We start from the raw sequence: 17,086 nt of genomic DNA on the forward strand, positions 1-17,086 counted from the left end.
AGATTTAGATCCTATTACCAGCTCTAAGTGCTGTAAATGCTAAGAAAGAATTATTTTTCTATGGCCATGAAAAATATCCTTCTCTTAGAATTAATAATCAATACTGAGTGTTCACAGAATTAACTGATTGATTGATTGATTGATTGTAATTTTAATGTAGCTACATCAAGTTAATCTAATTAACTGATTCAAATATTCATAATTAGTCATAATTAATAATCATGAGTTATGAATAATTATTAATATTTCCCCTTTGAGTTAATTTGCTACAACATAAACAGCTGAGAAAGAAAACAAATGTGCATCATGTGTATATTGGATCTGTTCATTAGCTCTTAAAGTGACAGCAGCCTAATAAACCTGCTGCCATCTGTGTCCTTAATATTAATCAAACAACAAAAGACAAAGAAAAATCACTCACTGATCTTGACTGAATAACATTGTAACTTTAGTAAGGATTAAACTGTTTAATTTATCCAGTGTAATTTATCCAATGCAGTGTTATTGTAGATTTGATCACTTTATTAAATCTCTGTACCAGTTTCATGGCTGGTAGAAAAATATTTATTGCTGGTAAATTTTCTTAAGTCACTGGCCATTGGCAGGTGTGGCAAAAAGTTTGTTTTAGGTCCTGATTCTGACCATGACTGTATATGTTAAATCAGATTGACAGGAGCAGATGGTCAGTTTAGACAGATGGACAGTTTATTCTGTGTTTTACCTCCTGATGGTTTTGCAACTTTTGATCTTCTAAGAGCTCATGGACAGACACACACTTCCTGACAACATGCACTGAACAGCTACAATGTTCATATCACAATATTATTACTTTACCCAAACTGTATCTTGTACTTCCCAAATAAATAGGTCAATTTTAGCACCTCAGTTTTAAAAAGGAAGCTTGTAAATAACATCATCTAAATGTTTTGAAGAATTTGTTTTCTGTGGTCCTTCTACTTAAAGATGTGGCTCAACACCTCCTTCACTGTTTTCACGTACACCTCATCAGGCGGAGGTTTTCTTGCACTGCCGGGCTGCAGGAACTTGCTGATTCTTGGTAAAGCCTTCATTCTTTCCTGAAACGCCTGAGAAACAAATGAAAGGTTATATGAAATTCATAATCATGATGCTAAAATAGAGACTGTCACAGAAATTATCAGTTTGATTCATGGTCTGAATTGGTCAGGCAACTCACTAAACTTATTACTGTATATCCAACAATCTGTGTTTTTTATTTGTATTAAATATAAATTTGAATGTTTAATGAAACTTAACATCACTCTATTCTGACTGTTTGTTCGTACACCAATGTTAAATAAAGATACAGACATGTTCACAGTTTTGTAAGAAACTGCAACAGCCTACTAAAACATATATTATGTTGAGAAAATGTGGTCCAACTTTATATTAAGTCTCTTTAACTACTATGTACTAGCATTTAAATGAATCATTTGATATGATGCACTTATTGTGTACATGCATGTTTTAAATTGTACTTACATTTAAAAAAAAATACCTGCAGCTGTAATTAATTTCTGTAATTACATCAAAAGTGACACTGTTAAACTCTTAACTCACCCTTAAACCTGCCCATACCAGCAAACCTGTCCTAATCTTACCCGTATCAGCTCAACAACAGCACAAGTGTTTTCAATACAACATCAACACAGTAAGTACATAACAATTACTTTTTTGATCATAGTATCATAGTAGTTAAAGACACTTAATATAAAGTGTGACCAAAAGTGGTAAAGTATTAAGCAAGTTAAGTCAGTTTTGGGGTTGATGGTCTGTGTGGGAAAGTGTGGAACAACACCTGGATTTTGGGAAAGGTTGACAGTATTGTAGGGAATAACTCCTGCAGCATCAGAGTGGCTTCCAGAAGGTGAACGTCAGCGCGGCTCAACTGGTTTCCCACCAGGAAATCAGAGTTTGCAAGACCCTAAAAAAGTCATACCAGAAATTGCATGATTTCATTTATCCAATGTGGAGAATCATGCTTCATAATGGCAGGAATGAAAAGTCAGAGATATCAGCACCTTTTCAAACACAGGAAGGAAGCGCTCTTTTGCCTTTTGCTCTATATTACTGAGCTGTTTCTGCTTGTTTTCAGGTGGCGCGAAAACAGACATTATGATAAGATCCACTAGATCGCTGGTACCCTCTGCATACATGTCAATCCTTCAGGACAAAAATACAGTAAAAATTGCTCAGGTGTGGTGGAAAAACAAGGCTACTTGTTCACTGGAATCATATTTAAAAATTGACAACAGTTGAGAAACAATTTGTATTAAAAGTTGATACATACAAAGCCCGTTCTTTAAGGTCTTTTCCATAGAGGTTGTATTTTCCAGCGATGTAATTCATGATAGCCCTCGACTGCACAAGCTGCATCCCATCTATTTCAACCAAAGGCACCTGCTGAAACATCAGGGCTCCATCTACAGTAAACATAGCAATCACACTGTTATAATCAGTGCTGCATAGATTACTTCTTCCAAATTACATGACAAAATATTGCCATATTGATATAAAAATACAAAGAGAAATAAAATATATTGCATTCTTTGTTATCAACAACATAAAGTGCATTAAATATTACATTATGTCAGGGTTTCCCATACGGGTTCACGATGGAACTGCAGGGATTCATGAAAGAAAGCTATTAAGAGTAATCAAATTCAAGTAATAAATTAATTTTATTAATGACCTAACTTATTAACTTAAGTTTCAGGGGTTACGTCAACTAAATATATAAGGTCAAAGAGGTCCAGCTGACACAAAAGTTGGGGAATCCCTGCATTGCATGTAAATATGAAATGCTGTAAATTTGTACATTTTAATGTGTTTGAAAGACAAAAAAGCCTTCCAAAGACACTAATAAATGGTTAAATGACTCACTGAGTGATGATTCAAATAATAATTAATGTGTTCGTCAGGAGTTGATCAGATACGCAGTGTTGAAAAAAACACTTCTTAAAAGTGAAATGGTTTCTGTAAATCCAGTGATCAAACTGAAAGCTGTGGGTTTCTGTTTTCTGTGACAGTCACAAGACTAGGGGCTGGTCTGTGTGTGCAATTACACAAACCTGGAAGAACTTCTGAACTTATATATGAAGTAGACTTTTATAGAAAAGAAATTTTAAAATATAACAAAGAAGTAGAATCAATGAATTATGAATAATTTACTGCCATAACATGAGAATAACATGTAATCAATAGAAAAGCAGTCTAATTACAAGTATTTTGAAATGTAATATAATCTAATTACAACTATTTAATTTTTGGAATCTGATTACGTACATGTAAACAGTAACTACCCAGCTCTGCTTATAGGTTCATAAAACAGTAAGAGATTATGAGGAATTTACTGAATAGTCAACATACCATCTAGCAGTTTAACATAATGCTCCCTTCTGGTCATAAACACCTCCTCAAACTGTGAACACAACACCAAAATAAAGTCAAGGTGAAGAAAAAAAAAAAAAACACTTCAAAATGAACACATTCAGTTTCTTTTGTGATTGTTTGTCATATGCATACAAGCAATTTTTATTACACATCCTTAGAAAAAAGTTTTTTGTTGTTTGCATAAACGTGGAAACTTTTCTAGACTTTATGCAACAAACCTCGACTCCAGCTGCGGCCAAAAGCCATCGGATCGACTCCATTTTCCCTCTTCCATTGAAGTAATGCAGCACAACTTTCCCAGACATTTTCACAAAATAAAGCGACACTTCAAAACTCTTTGCTGTGCAGCAGTGTGTGAGCTATGAAGGGTGTTTTGTGCTGACTATTCAGGGTGTCGCGCAGTAATTCGTGGGAGGTGCTGCATCGGGACCTATGATCGAGACAAAATGCACAATCTAAGTAACACTTATATTTTTGTGAATACATAATGCTGATATCGAGATATTAAGTAAATAACACATAATTACACCGTTTTTATATTATAACTTAAAAGAAACGAAAGAATATTTGTCCACATTTCTAGTACCCCAGGGTTGCCAGGTTATCACAACAAAACCCGCCCAATTGCTACTCAAAACTAGCCCAATCGCGTTTCGGGTTGTCTCCCGGTAAAATCGCGTTCCAGGGGTAAAATCCACGTTTCTGTCGGGGTTCCCCTGGTAAATTCCAGGGGCTAATATGATGTTATTCGGAGTCGCTTCAACCCGCGGACATGAAAAATAACCCGCGGCAACTTGGCAACACAGTGCAGTCTGGACGAGGGGTCGGGCGGCATACCTCCAATTTCATTGGTTAACCGCTCTGAGCAACTCTTATTGGCGTAGGCGCTTCAAGCCTGAGCATGTGCGATTTTGTGAATGATTTGGCCTTATTACAGAAATATTAAGTGCGAACTCTAATCATATCTTATTATCTGTTACGTATTTTAGTAGGATATATTGCCTAATGTTTTATTGTACTTAAGACACAGAATAGATGAAGTTATTGTTTACAAACGAACGCTTGGTGGCAGCACCTCCAGGAACCCACATTAAAAAACACTATAGTAATTTATGGTAAATATACCTCATTCATTTGACTTCTTTATATTTCCATAGCCTATGTTTTTAAGTAGGCCTGCCATTGGACAAACCCGAACGCAAGCGGCTGATTTTACTTCTAAAGCACAACCTTTGATTTGTTGTCTAATGCTTGCATTACTTGGTAAAAAGTGCTAATAAACTGTTTAATGGCAAACTCATGTTTCCTTGTTTACCTGTTAATAAAATATGTAGGCCTATATATTGGTTCTGTATGCCTATGTTATAGTTTTTAAAGGTTCCTATTTTATAGTAGGACTAAATAGATGTCAACGGGTTAACATGCACGACTATCTGTGACTGTGACATCAGGTAGGCCTATTAAAAATCCAATTATTTATGTAACCACTCCCGCATTGAGTGTGCATGTTATAATCTGTGTAAACGGGATGAAAATAGTTTCAAATATTAACAATCACTGTATAGCTGCATAACTTAAAAATCACGTGGAGCTGTAAATCTGTGCAATATAACGCGAGAACCTGAAAAATAAATAAAAATAATCTACCCAGCAGAGAAGTGATATGAAAATGTATTTCTTAAATACACATTTTTGCTATAGATCGACATAACATGTTTTAGTAAAAAAAAAAAAAAAAAAAACGCATCAGTGTATTTTTTCATCATTGCAAGGTTTTTATTCCCATTGTACGCACAAAACCCCAGTTTGGTCAGGACTTGTGGGCTATTGGTAGCCTATTATTGTCTGATTAATTGTCACTGCGGTTTTACTTTAAGATGTAAAATCAAACAGACTTTCGGGTTTATCGAATGCCTTACTGAAATACGGTGAATTATCATCATTTCTGTAAAATCATGAATCTGTGCTTATCCACCGATCCTAATGGAAAAATAAAGAAGCCTAAATAAATGATGTACTATTATGGAGCCCTGCATGACATGCGGAAAATATAGTCTACTACCGGCCTATAGAATATAAATCTCCTTTGCAATGCCAGTAATTTCATGCAGTCCTGCTCACTAAATATGGCACTGACTTATCTGCTGGATAAATTAAAAAAAATAGGCTATAGCTAAATCTCTAACAGTGTATCATTTATATAATTTATACCACCTGATCAAAAATATAACATATTTTGATATATTGCCCAGCGCCAGTGTGTGGAGTGTGACGTGGATCGTGACGTGGTTCTTCATGTTGAACGTGGACCTGCAGACCTGGGCAGAGCGTGCGGCTGTGCTATGGCTTGTTGTTGTGTATGTGGTTGCCATTAAAGGCTTGACTAAACTGTGTCATCTCGTGTCAGCGATTCATTTTACCTCATCTACACTATGGCGTGGTGGCAGCATTATCATATTCACTCCCCAAACTGTCCGGTGAGCTCATGTGAGATTAGTTCACGCTTGTGGATTATTTCCGCTGATGAAACTTGAGACTTAAACCATGGCGAATATACACAGAGTACCGAAGCAATGGTGTCTCACAAAAGTTGGGACTGTGAATTCATTTCAGATCTGGTGTCAGAACCTTGTCTACACTTTATTTTTGGACACTGAGTTCGCTCCCTTTCTAGTTGATGGTGCGCACTGGGAAAAGAAGACAAGGGCTTCACCATTCAGAGGTTTTACCGATGATGACGTGGATGTTCCCACAGCGCAACGGCACACGTGCCAACAAAAGGTCAGCATGCTTGAGTATATGCTGGGGTAGATCGCTAACTACTGCCCAGTCATTACGGATTCCAATCGACTGGTGCACATTTCATTGACTTTGCTGCTAATAAACTTGAGTCTAATGAAGTTGTACCAGAGATTATTGGCTTTTGTTGAAGATAATCTACTATGCAGACACTCTGGCATTACTCACGGAGGTGAACCCATCGTAGAGGATGAGGAGCTCTCCCCTGCGATAGAAAACGTCATTGTTCTCACTTGGCTTCACCTCATACACAGCAATTTGCTAAGCTTGTAAAGCAGAGCTATGGCACGGAGTTACAATCATGCACTCTGGCGTCCATGAAACCAGAGATATCTCAAGCCCTGTGTTCACTATTGGATGAGCTACAGTCATCAGAGGATGCCAAAGCTATGCACTTGGCCAAGTCTAACACCTCAAGACAGAAGCTGGCATCACTGGGAAGTCCTGTTCACTTTGTAAAGAGGCCTTTCGACTTATGTAGCTCTCTCCAGCGCTGGAAAGCTTTTCTAATATAAACGCAGGTCCTAAAGAGCTTGCCCAGTCATAAACCTTCATTCCAGTGATATTGTTTTGAACTCTTATTTAATGTGTCCCATTTCTCATTCTGCAGTTTTTTCTCTTATTTTCAAATCTCCCTCTTGCTCGTTCTCTCTCCTCGACCGTCATACACCCCCTAATGCTGATTGGTTACACGTTTGATGTTGGTATCGGCCTGACTAACTTCTAAACTGTGTTTTTGAAATACTAAAAGTCCCCCTTTAAACTGTTTAATTTATACAGTAAAGACTATGCAGTGTTATTTTACATTTGATTACTTTATTAAATTTCTGTAATTCATTAAACACATCTGTTTAAACTTGCATACACATAACACAATATCTACTTCTATAATTCAAATCATGTAAATTGTTAGGCTGCATAGATTAGGTCAGCAGGAACCGGGAACACTTCCCATAACACCTGATGTACTCACTACATCATAAGAAGAATGACGTCTACGCTAATATTAGTCTCTCTCTGTTTATCCCGAGGTTTGCCGCAACCTGCCAGATCCAGGCAGTATCCAGATGAGATGAAGGACCTACGCCTAGACATGACAATAACGCAGCCCTGACGTTTCAACTAAATTATCCCCTGCGAAGGCCTCCTTCCCTTTCCTTTCCCTATGTATAGATAAAACGTTATCAAAATCATTCCAGTTCGCATAGATCCGCAGACACAACTAATTTTTCTGTATTATGTGGACCAGACAAGTAATTTGGCAAATATCACTTTTTTTTAAAAAAGACCAAGCTTCTGCGCACATACACACTCAAACACGCAAACCTATACTAAACACGTAAATGAACGGCAAGAATGTATTAAAGGTATTCTGGGTTTTTTCAGTAGGAAAGGTGTCATTTAAGCGGCCCCTAAAGTAATAATTAAAGGGTTAGTTCACCCAAAAATGAAAATTCTGTCATTTATTACCCACCCTCATGCCGTTCCACACCCGTAAGACCTTTGTTAATCTTTGGAACGCAAATTGAGATATTTTTGTTGAAATTCGATGGCTCCGTGAGGCCTACATAGGGCGCAATGACATTTCCTCTCTCAAGATCCATAAAGGTACTAAAAACATATTTAAATCAGTTCATGTGAGTACAGTAGTACAATATTAATATTATAAAGCGACAGGAATATTTTTGGTGCACCAAAAAAAAAACAAAATAATGACTTATACAGTGATGGCCGATTTCAAAACACTGCTTCAGGAAGCTTCGGAGCATAATGAATCAGCGTGTCGAATCAGTGGTTCGGAGCGCCAAAGTCATGTGATTTCAGCAGTTTGGCGGTTTGACACGCGATCCGAATCATGATTCGATACGCTGATTCATTATGCTCCGAAGCTTCCTGAAGCAGTGTTTTGAAATCGGCCATCACTAAAGAAGTCGTTATTTTGTTTTTTTTGGTGCACCAAAAATATTCTCGTCGCTTTATAATATTAATATTGAACCACTGTACTCACATGAACTGATTTAAATATGTTTTTAGTACCTTTATGGGTCTTGAGAGAGGAAATGTCATTGCTCCCTATGTAGGCCTCACGGAGCCATCGGATTTCAACAAAAACATCTCAATTTGTGTTCCGAAGATTAACGACGGTCTTACGGGTGTGGAACGGCATGAGGGTGAGTAATAAATGACATTATTTTCAACTTTAACTCAATAATAATTTTCCTATTGTCACTGTGAAGCTGCTTTGAAACAATATGTATTGTGAAAAGTGCTATATAAATGAAGATGACTTCACTTGACCTCATCAGTCGGAGTTTTTTTTTTTTGCACTGCCGGGCTGCAGGAATGTGCTGATTCTTGGTAAGGCCTTCATTCTTTCCTGAAATGTCTGCAAGACAAATATAATAATAAGGCAAATGACAAAACTTCTTAATGTATTTCCGACAATAAGTACTGTGTTAAATTTGAATGTTTAATTAACATCACTCCATTCTGACTGTTTTTTCGTACGCCAATGTATAAAGATACAAACGTGTTTACAATAAGAGTTTTGTAATAAATTGCAACAGCCTACTAAACCATAAATTATGTTGAGGAAATGTGCTCCAATGTGCTCCCATTTAACATTTAAATGAATCATTTGATATGATGCACTTATTGTGTACATGCATGTTTTTACATTGTACTTACATTTAAAAAAAATACCTGCATGTAATTACAGCTGCAAATTCTTTCTGAAATTACATCTTAAACCTAACAAACCTGTTTTAATCTTAACTGTATCCAGCTCAATAGCAGCACAAGTGTTTTCAATACAACATCTGTCAACTGTCATGTCTAATTTTGGGTTTTGTTTGTATTCATGTCTTTTATTTTGTTTTCATGCTCACTGTCATGGTTCCTTTTGTCATGCGATTCCCTTGCTCCTCATGTGATCTTGCCATGTGCTCCCCTTGTGAATGTGTCATGTTGTCATTGGTTGATTTAGTCATGTGGTTTCTCAGTTCTGTTTTGTGATTGGGTCATTGTTTTGATTGTTCACGGGTGTTCCTTGTTTTGTCATCAGTCTGTCTGTTTAAATAGCCCTTGTGTTTCATTGTTCTCTTGTCTAGATTTGATGTTTGTGTAACCTGCTGTTTGGTGAGTGTTAGTTTATGTCATGTCAAGTCAAGTAATGCTTAGTCAAGTCTTTGTTTATTTTGTATTTTGTTCACGTCTTGGATTACATAAACTGCACTTTCAGTTCTCACTACGCTTGCCCCAGTGGACCATGTTACAGAAAATATAGACCTAGAATATGAACCCAGCAGTTTCTTGTCTTTTGCGTCTCCATCAAGGTGACCAGGCTATTATGTGGAGGACTTTTTGTGGACTTTGTGATTTAGTGGTTTTTAATGATATAGCCCTCAAGGACATTTTTCGCGTGGGTTTGAATGAACCTGTTCGTTTACGGCTTCCTGGGGGGAAAATACACTGGTCCCTGGAGGAATATATTGACCATGCCTTGTTGTTAAGTGGATCTTCTTTTACTGTGGGGACAGTGGAAGAGGAACCCCACAATTCTCCAGTCTCTACCAAACCAAAGCCCTCAACCATCATGTCTGTCACGCCAAAGTCTTGTCACGTCTGCCACATCAGAGAATCTCCATGCCCCTACTGTCATGTCTGGAGTTATTCATGCCACCCCTGCCATGCCAAGGCCTGTTCAAGTCAGGCCTGCCAAACCAGAGGCTGTTCACATCATGCCTGCCAAGAAAGTGTCTGTTCACATCATACCTGCTAAGCCTGAGCTTGTTAACGTCATGCCTGCCAAACCTGAGTTTCTTCACGTCATGCCTGCCAAACCTGAGTTTCTTCACGTCATGCCTGCCAAGCCAGAGACTCTTCACGTCATGCCTGCCAAGCCTGAGTCTCTTCATGTCAGGCCTGTCATGCCTGAGCCTGCTTATGTCATGCCTGCCAAGGCAGAAACTGTTTACGTCATGCCTGCCAAGCCTGAGTTTCTTCACGTCATGCCTGCCAAACCTGTTTTTTTCACGTCATGCCTGCCAAGCCAGAGACTCTTCACGTCATTCCTACCAAGCCTGAGTCTCTTCATGTCAGGCCTGTCATGCCTGAGCCTGCTTATGTCATGCCTGCCAAGGCAGAGACTGTTTACGTCATGCCTGCCAAGCCTGAGTTTCTTCACATTAGGCCTGCCAAGACTAAAGGTCTTTGCACACTGAGTCGCATTTACACACTGCCTCTGAAACTTCGTCCGACATAAAAAAATTCGGATTAGGTTCGATTTTCCGCGGCACACATTTTTACGAAACGTTTTGACAATTCAGAGCCACCGTACAAGCAAACGCCAAAATCCCGAATCCCATCTGACAAGTTGATCCACGTCGTCTATAGCACAAAGCAGTAGCACTGTATGACAAGTGTCAAAGATGGCCGCCAAACCAGTGTCTTCAGATAAGATGGCTGCCACATCTGAGCCCTCAGCCAAGAGCCTCTCCATGTCATGAATGCTATGCCAGAGTCAAGTCACGCCATGACCTCTCATGTTTCCCCTAAGATTTTCCCCTAAGGGGGGGGGGGGTATATAGGTCACCCAGTGGATGTGGAGCTTGGCTCTGATCTATGATCCAGGCTTGCCATTGCCATGCCATGGTCCAGGTCATGTCCCCTTCACGGGCCTGGCCCGCCATCCCTCCCCCAAGACCACCTCTGCTCCACCATCCTCCGGGACTGTATGTCTAGTTTTGTTTTTGTTGGCCGTCGCGAGCTGTCATATCTAGTTTTGGGTTTTGTTTGTGTCTTTTATTTTGTTTTCATGCTCACTGTCATGGTTCCCTTGCTCCTCATTTTAGGTGTGTTCGACATCGGCTGCAACTGGATGCAAGAGTAGCCGCGTGCAGGCGGGGTGGAGCTGGAAACGGAGACGTGAAGTCGGACACTTTCTGTTTCTCGTAGTGACGCTCGCACTGTGTTTGCATACTTTATCACAGCTGAAGTGAAATAAATGCAATATTTGACTAATACACAAATGTTTTAGAGACATTTTCATTCAATACTTTATGTACTGCTTACAGCGTCTGTTTTTACAAGAATAAAGTTCAACATAAGCATATATTATTTAAATACCAATGTAGTGGGGTCTACATTTTTTATCAGTTTTATTTTGATAAACATGACACAATACAACATCGCGACTATATGAAAAGAGCTTTAACTGTTATAAAAATACAGATTTGTGAGCATCAGTGGAACTGAAGGCGTGACAATAAACACGAAACACGTGATCGTTGTCATGTGGTGAATCTGGCCAATTGTGAAACAGCTGTGTCGTCATCAGAGCTCGTGCAGCTCCTCTTGAGAAACTGCACTGGCTGATTCAGGCGGCTGATCTCGAATCGCTCTCGTGGTACTTTGAAGCCATACGTCACAGTCACATGGCATTGGCACTGTCTCAAGTCGGACAAAATTTCTTACCGGCATGCACTGCTTCAAGTCAGCCGCCGATCGGTCTGTGCAGCGCTGCATTTAGTCGAACAAGCCTTTATCTTGCCCTGTGCTCCCCTTGTGAATGTGTCATGTTGTCATTGGTTGATTTAGTCATGTGGTTTGATTGTTCACAGGTCTTCCTTGTTTTGTCATTAGTCTCTCTGTTTAAATAGCCCTCATGTTTAATTGTTCTCTTGTCTAGCTTTGATGTTTGTGTACCCTGCTGTTTTGTGAGTGTTAGTTTATGTCATGTCAAGTTAGGTCAAGTCAAGTTATGCTTAGTCAAGTATTTGCTTATTTTGTATTTTGTTCATGTCTTGGATTAAATAAACTGCGCTTGGAATCTCACTACGTTTGCCACAGTGGACCACGTTACATCAACACAGTAAGTACATAACAATTACTTTTTTTTGATGAAAGATCATAGTAGTTAAAGACACCTAATATAAAGTGAGACCAAAAACAGTAAAGTATTAAGCAAGGTAAACCCAATTTTGGGGTTGATGGTCTGTGTGGGAAAGCATGGAACAGCACCTGGATTTTGGGAAAGGTTGACAGTATTGTAGGGAATAACTCCTGCAGCATCAGAGTGGCTTCCAGAAGGTGAACGTCAGCGCGGCTCAACTGGTTTCCCACCAGGAAATGAGAGTTTGCAAGACCCTAAAAAAAGTTATACCACAAACTGCATGATTTCATTTATTCAGTGTGGAGAATCAAAATGTGGGAGGAATGAAAAGTCAGAGCTATCAGTACCTTTTCAAACACAGGAAGGAAGCGCTCTTTTGCCTTTTGCTCTATATTACTGAGCTGTTTCTATTTGTTTTCGGATGTAAAATAATACATTATGATAAGACCCATTCGATTGCTGGTACCCTCTGCATACATGTCAATCCTTCAGGACAAAACTTCAGTGATAATTGCTTAGGTGTGGTGGAAAAACAAGGAATCTTATTTAAAATAATTGATTACTAGAGTCTTGTTTCATAAGTTACAAAACAAATTCCATTAAAAGTTGATACTTACAAAGCCCGTTCTTTAAGGTCTTTTCAATAGAGATTGTATTTTCCAGCGATGTAATTCAAGATGGCCTTTGACTGCACAAGCTGCATCCCATCTATTTCAACCAAAGGCACCTGCTGAAACATCAGGGCTCCATCTACAGTAAACATAGGAATCACATTAATATATAGGTTCATAAAACAAGAAGAGATGACTGATGATGTATTTACTGAATAGTCAACATACCATTCAGCAGTTTATTCAAATGCTCCTTTTTGGTCATAAACACCTCCTCAAACTGTGAACACAACACCAAAATAAAGTCAAGATGAAAAAATGTGTTGATCACATTACAATGCACACATTAAATTTATTAAAGTTTTGTGCTTGTCATATGCATATACAAACATTTTTTTTTACACATCCTCAGGGAAAGTTACATATATGTAAAGAGTCAATTCCTTTCCACTTTTTTTCTTTTTCTTTTTTGTGTAAACTTGGAAAACTTTTCTAGACTTTATGCAACAAAAAATGCTCTTCCATTGAAGTAATGCAATACAACTTTCCCAGACATTTTCACAAAATAAAGTGACAACTCTTAAAAACTCTTTGCTATGTAGCTAGTGTGTGCACTGTGTAGTGTGGTTTATACTGACTATTCATGATGTTTTGTACTTCATGGGTGGTGCTAAATGGGCATCATGACAAAGGGCACAAACTTTCACCTACCGACACTACCTAACACACCTGCCTACACAAATAATCTTGTGAATGCAAATGCTGATTTCAATAACCCCACTCGAGTTATTGAGTAAATATATAATTACACCGTTTCCTGGAACAGTTTTCTACAGCTTAAGCTTTTCAGACAAGCGTCTGCTGATCAAATAAATGAAAAAGAAAGTAAAAATCTTGAGCACCGATGGTAAAACGTTCATCTGTGCATGTATAGACTAATTTAGATTTAAAAAATGCTATGTCACTGAGCACAAAATGAAGCTTCTGCCATGACCAACCCAGTCCCTGACCTGATCCCTATAGAAAACTGAAGAGGAGAAGCACCAACATAGACCTGGCAATCTGAAGGATTTGGAGATTTTCTGTATGGAGGAATGGTCTCTGAACTCCAAACTCATCAGGCATTATAGGAGTAGATTCAGCGCTTTTATCTTGGCAAAAAGAGGTTGCAAAAAGTATTGAATAAAAGGGTGCCATTAATTGTGGACAACATGTATTAGAGAAAAACATTTACTTCATAAAGAAATTTCTGGCTGGCCAGCCGGCCATTAACATTTTTATGAATTTTAAAAATGCAATGTTGTGAGAACATGAACATGAACGACACTCGGGACAGTTAACAGGCCAGCGCTGTATCATCACAAAAGTTTAAGCCTTGCCAATTGAAATATTCAAGCGCAAGAAGATGCGAAAGGGAACTCAATTCGTTACTCGCTGTGTGGGAAGTTTTCTGTGCGCAAACATCTGAAGTGTGAACCCAGAAATCTGCGTCTCAGACAGCATGCAAATACTGAACTGAGCTCTTTCACATCTTCTTGTGCTTGAAAATGCCTGTATTGGTGAGTATCTTCGTAAACGTAGTCATATGTCTTAAGGGAACATAAACAGTTGAGAAAGAAAACACGTGTATATTGAAAACACATGTAGATCTGTTCATTAGCTTTTAAAGTGACAGCAGCCTAATAAACCTGTTGCAATCTGTGTCCTTAATATTAATCAAACAACAAAAGACAAAGAAAAATCACTCACTGATCTTGACTGAATAACTTTTGTAACTTTAATAAGGATTTAACTGTTTAAGTCATACAGTGAAGATTATGCAGTGTTATTTTACATTTGATTTATTTCGTAACACTTTAGAATACTGATCCTTCCTTAATGAATAACTACTATATACAGGTTTTTAATTAATGTGAATAATGCATAATGTATAATTAATTCTAAAGTGAAGATCGTGGTAACCCACTAGTAATTACTTAAGTGTTACCAAATACATCAGAAGGAACTATTGTACAAAACTGTACAAAACCCTCAAAAGTTTACAACGACTTCAGTAGTTACTAGAGAGTTATCATGTTTCTCACTTTAGAATACTGATCCAAATATTAGTAATTCCTTCTGAAGGATTTGGTAATACTTCAGTCATTGCTAGTGTGTTACCATGACCTTTACTTTAGAATTAATTATACATTATGCATCATTCATGTTAATTATGAACTTGTATATAGTAGTTCTTAGTAGTTCTCTGGGAGGTATGAAAAAACAGTAGTTACTGATTAGCTAATAGTGAACTACCACATTCAACTGAGCACTATTACTTACTAATTCATTAGTTTCTTGTTAGTTAATAGTAGTTACTAGAGTGTTAATAATGCATTACTCATTTGTTCCTGTGTAGTTAGTCATTAATGAAGAATCAGTATTCTAAAGTGTTACCAATTACTTTATTAAATCTCTGTACCAGTTTCATGGCTGGTAAAAAATATTTATGGCTGGTAAATTTTCTTAAGTCATCGGCTATGGGCAGGTGTGGCAAAAAGTTAGTTTTAGGTTCTGATTCTGACCATGACTATATGTTAAATCAGACTGACAGGTGCAGATGTGGCATGATGATGACGATGATCTGTCTGAGAGTTTCTGTCAGACACACACACACTTCCTGACAACATGTACTGAACAGCTGCAATGTTTATATCACAATATTATTACTTTATTCAAACTGTATCTTGTACATTCCAAAAAAATCTGTCCATTTTAGTTTTAATAAGTAAGCTTGTAAATTAATTAGTGATTAACATCATTGAAATCTTTTGAAGAATTGGTTTTCCATGGTCCTTCTACTTAAAGAGGTGGCTCAACACCTCCTTCACGGTTTTCATCACCTCCTCATTAGTCGGAGGTTTTCTTGCACTGCCGGGCTGCAGGAACTTGCTGATTCTTGGTAAAGCCTTCATTCGTTCCTGAAACGCCTGAGAAACAAATGAAAGGTTATATAAAATTAATAATCATGATGCTAAAAAAGAAAAACATGTTTTATTAGGCCGATCACAGGAATTATCGGTTTGATTCATGGACTGAATTGGTCAGGCAACACACTGCTTCACTAAACTGAACCAGATTACTCTCTCACTCCCTACTGTATATCCGACAATCAGTACTGTGTTTTTTATTTGTATTAAATATAAATTTGAATGTTTAATGAAACTTAACATCACTCTATTCTATTGACTGTTTGTTCATACACCAATGTTTTTTGTAATAAATTGTAATAGCCTACTAAAACATGTTCAAAAATGGGTATACTTAATTAGGGGTTCAAGCACGTAGCGCTGAAACTCTTTTGTAATCGTTAAATTTTCCAAGGATCTGCATTCTCCCCTAAAAGTGATGGGGCAGACCAAACTGTAAGACCTGAAACTTTGAGGGCTGGTAGTACTCATACCGCCTACAACATCACCAAGTCTCGCCCCGATCGGCCTAACGGGGGCACTACAGTGGTCAAAAGTATGAAATGGCTCATAACTCCTGAACCGTTAGGCGTAGGCTCAAGTGTCTTATATAGTTGGAATCCTTGGCACGGATTCGCTCATTGTGAAATGTTTGGGTATTTTGGATTTTTTTGAAAAACCTACTTTTGCGAACTAGTCATAGGTTTTTGATCCGATTGGAACCAAACCAGTGCAGCGAGATTCTCTGGAGTCTGATTGTCAAGTTATCAAAAAAAAGTTGAAATTCCAATTCACGGTCCCTAAGGACCGCCAAAACGGAATGAGATATTTTCAACAAACTTAGCACACATATGTAAGAGCTCATTCTGTGGTTGCATGAAAAAGGCCGCAGCAACTGGCCACTTGGTGGTGCTATAACAGGAAAAAACATAACTACTTCACTGTTAGTCTGATCTACTGGAAAATTGGCGTGCAGCGTCTTTGTCTGAGGGGCCACGACTGCCTATGAGGATGTTGATGCATCTCGAAAAACATGTCCGCTATCGGCCACTGAATTTTGAGCAGCTCTCAGACAAGGTTAACGTAGGCCAATCGGATCGAAACTCGCTGGGACTGTTTGAATCATGACCCCAGAGGCCTGTGAGAAATTCAAAAGAAATCGGCCACCGGGGGGCGCCTTTGCATTTTTCAAGTGCATAAAGCATCATGTATCGAGCGATTTTTTTCACGCACGCCCATGACATTTGTACCACAGTAGAACTCCTCATTCTGAGCAACTTTGCCTCTAGGACCACCGCTGTCCATCGAATCGTAAAACCACTGTGGCACAATTCTCGGGACTCTCTAGGTCAGTAATTATCAAAAAATCTTGAACTTTGGCCTTTGGATAGCTATAGCAGTATCGTCTGAGAAACAGGCATGGC

At 38.3% G+C, this 17,086-nt stretch overlaps 1 protein-coding gene across 13 annotated transcripts in view; it reads right to left on the reverse strand.

The window, feature by feature from the left end:
- The window catches only part of gsta.1 (glutathione S-transferase, alpha tandem duplicate 1), a 105,654-nt gene that overhangs the window by 41,355 nt on the left and 47,213 nt on the right, over positions 1–17,086 (reverse strand). For 3 of the 13 annotated variants that reach the window (XM_051918158.1, XM_051918168.1, XM_051918155.1), the window contains exons 2-4: positions 3,388–3,439; positions 2,309–2,441; positions 2,040–2,181 (exon numbers count right to left, since the gene is read on the reverse strand). In XM_051918158.1, the coding sequence (XP_051774118.1) occupies positions 2,040–2,181; positions 2,309–2,441; positions 3,388–3,439 (327 nt within the window). Of the gene's footprint in view, positions 1–683; positions 1,086–1,816; positions 1,943–2,039; positions 2,182–2,308; positions 2,442–3,387; positions 3,440–3,629; positions 3,842–3,997; positions 4,222–15,136; positions 15,684–17,086 lie in introns of those variants that run through there. The other 10 variants (XM_051918161.1, XM_051918159.1, XM_051918165.1 and 7 more) reach the window with 8 other exon arrangements.

Source organism: Ctenopharyngodon idella, chromosome 13, assembly GCF_019924925.1.
Source record: "Ctenopharyngodon idella isolate HZGC_01 chromosome 13, HZGC01, whole genome shotgun sequence".
Taxonomy (NCBI): Eukaryota; Metazoa; Chordata; class Actinopteri; order Cypriniformes; family Xenocyprididae; genus Ctenopharyngodon; species Ctenopharyngodon idella.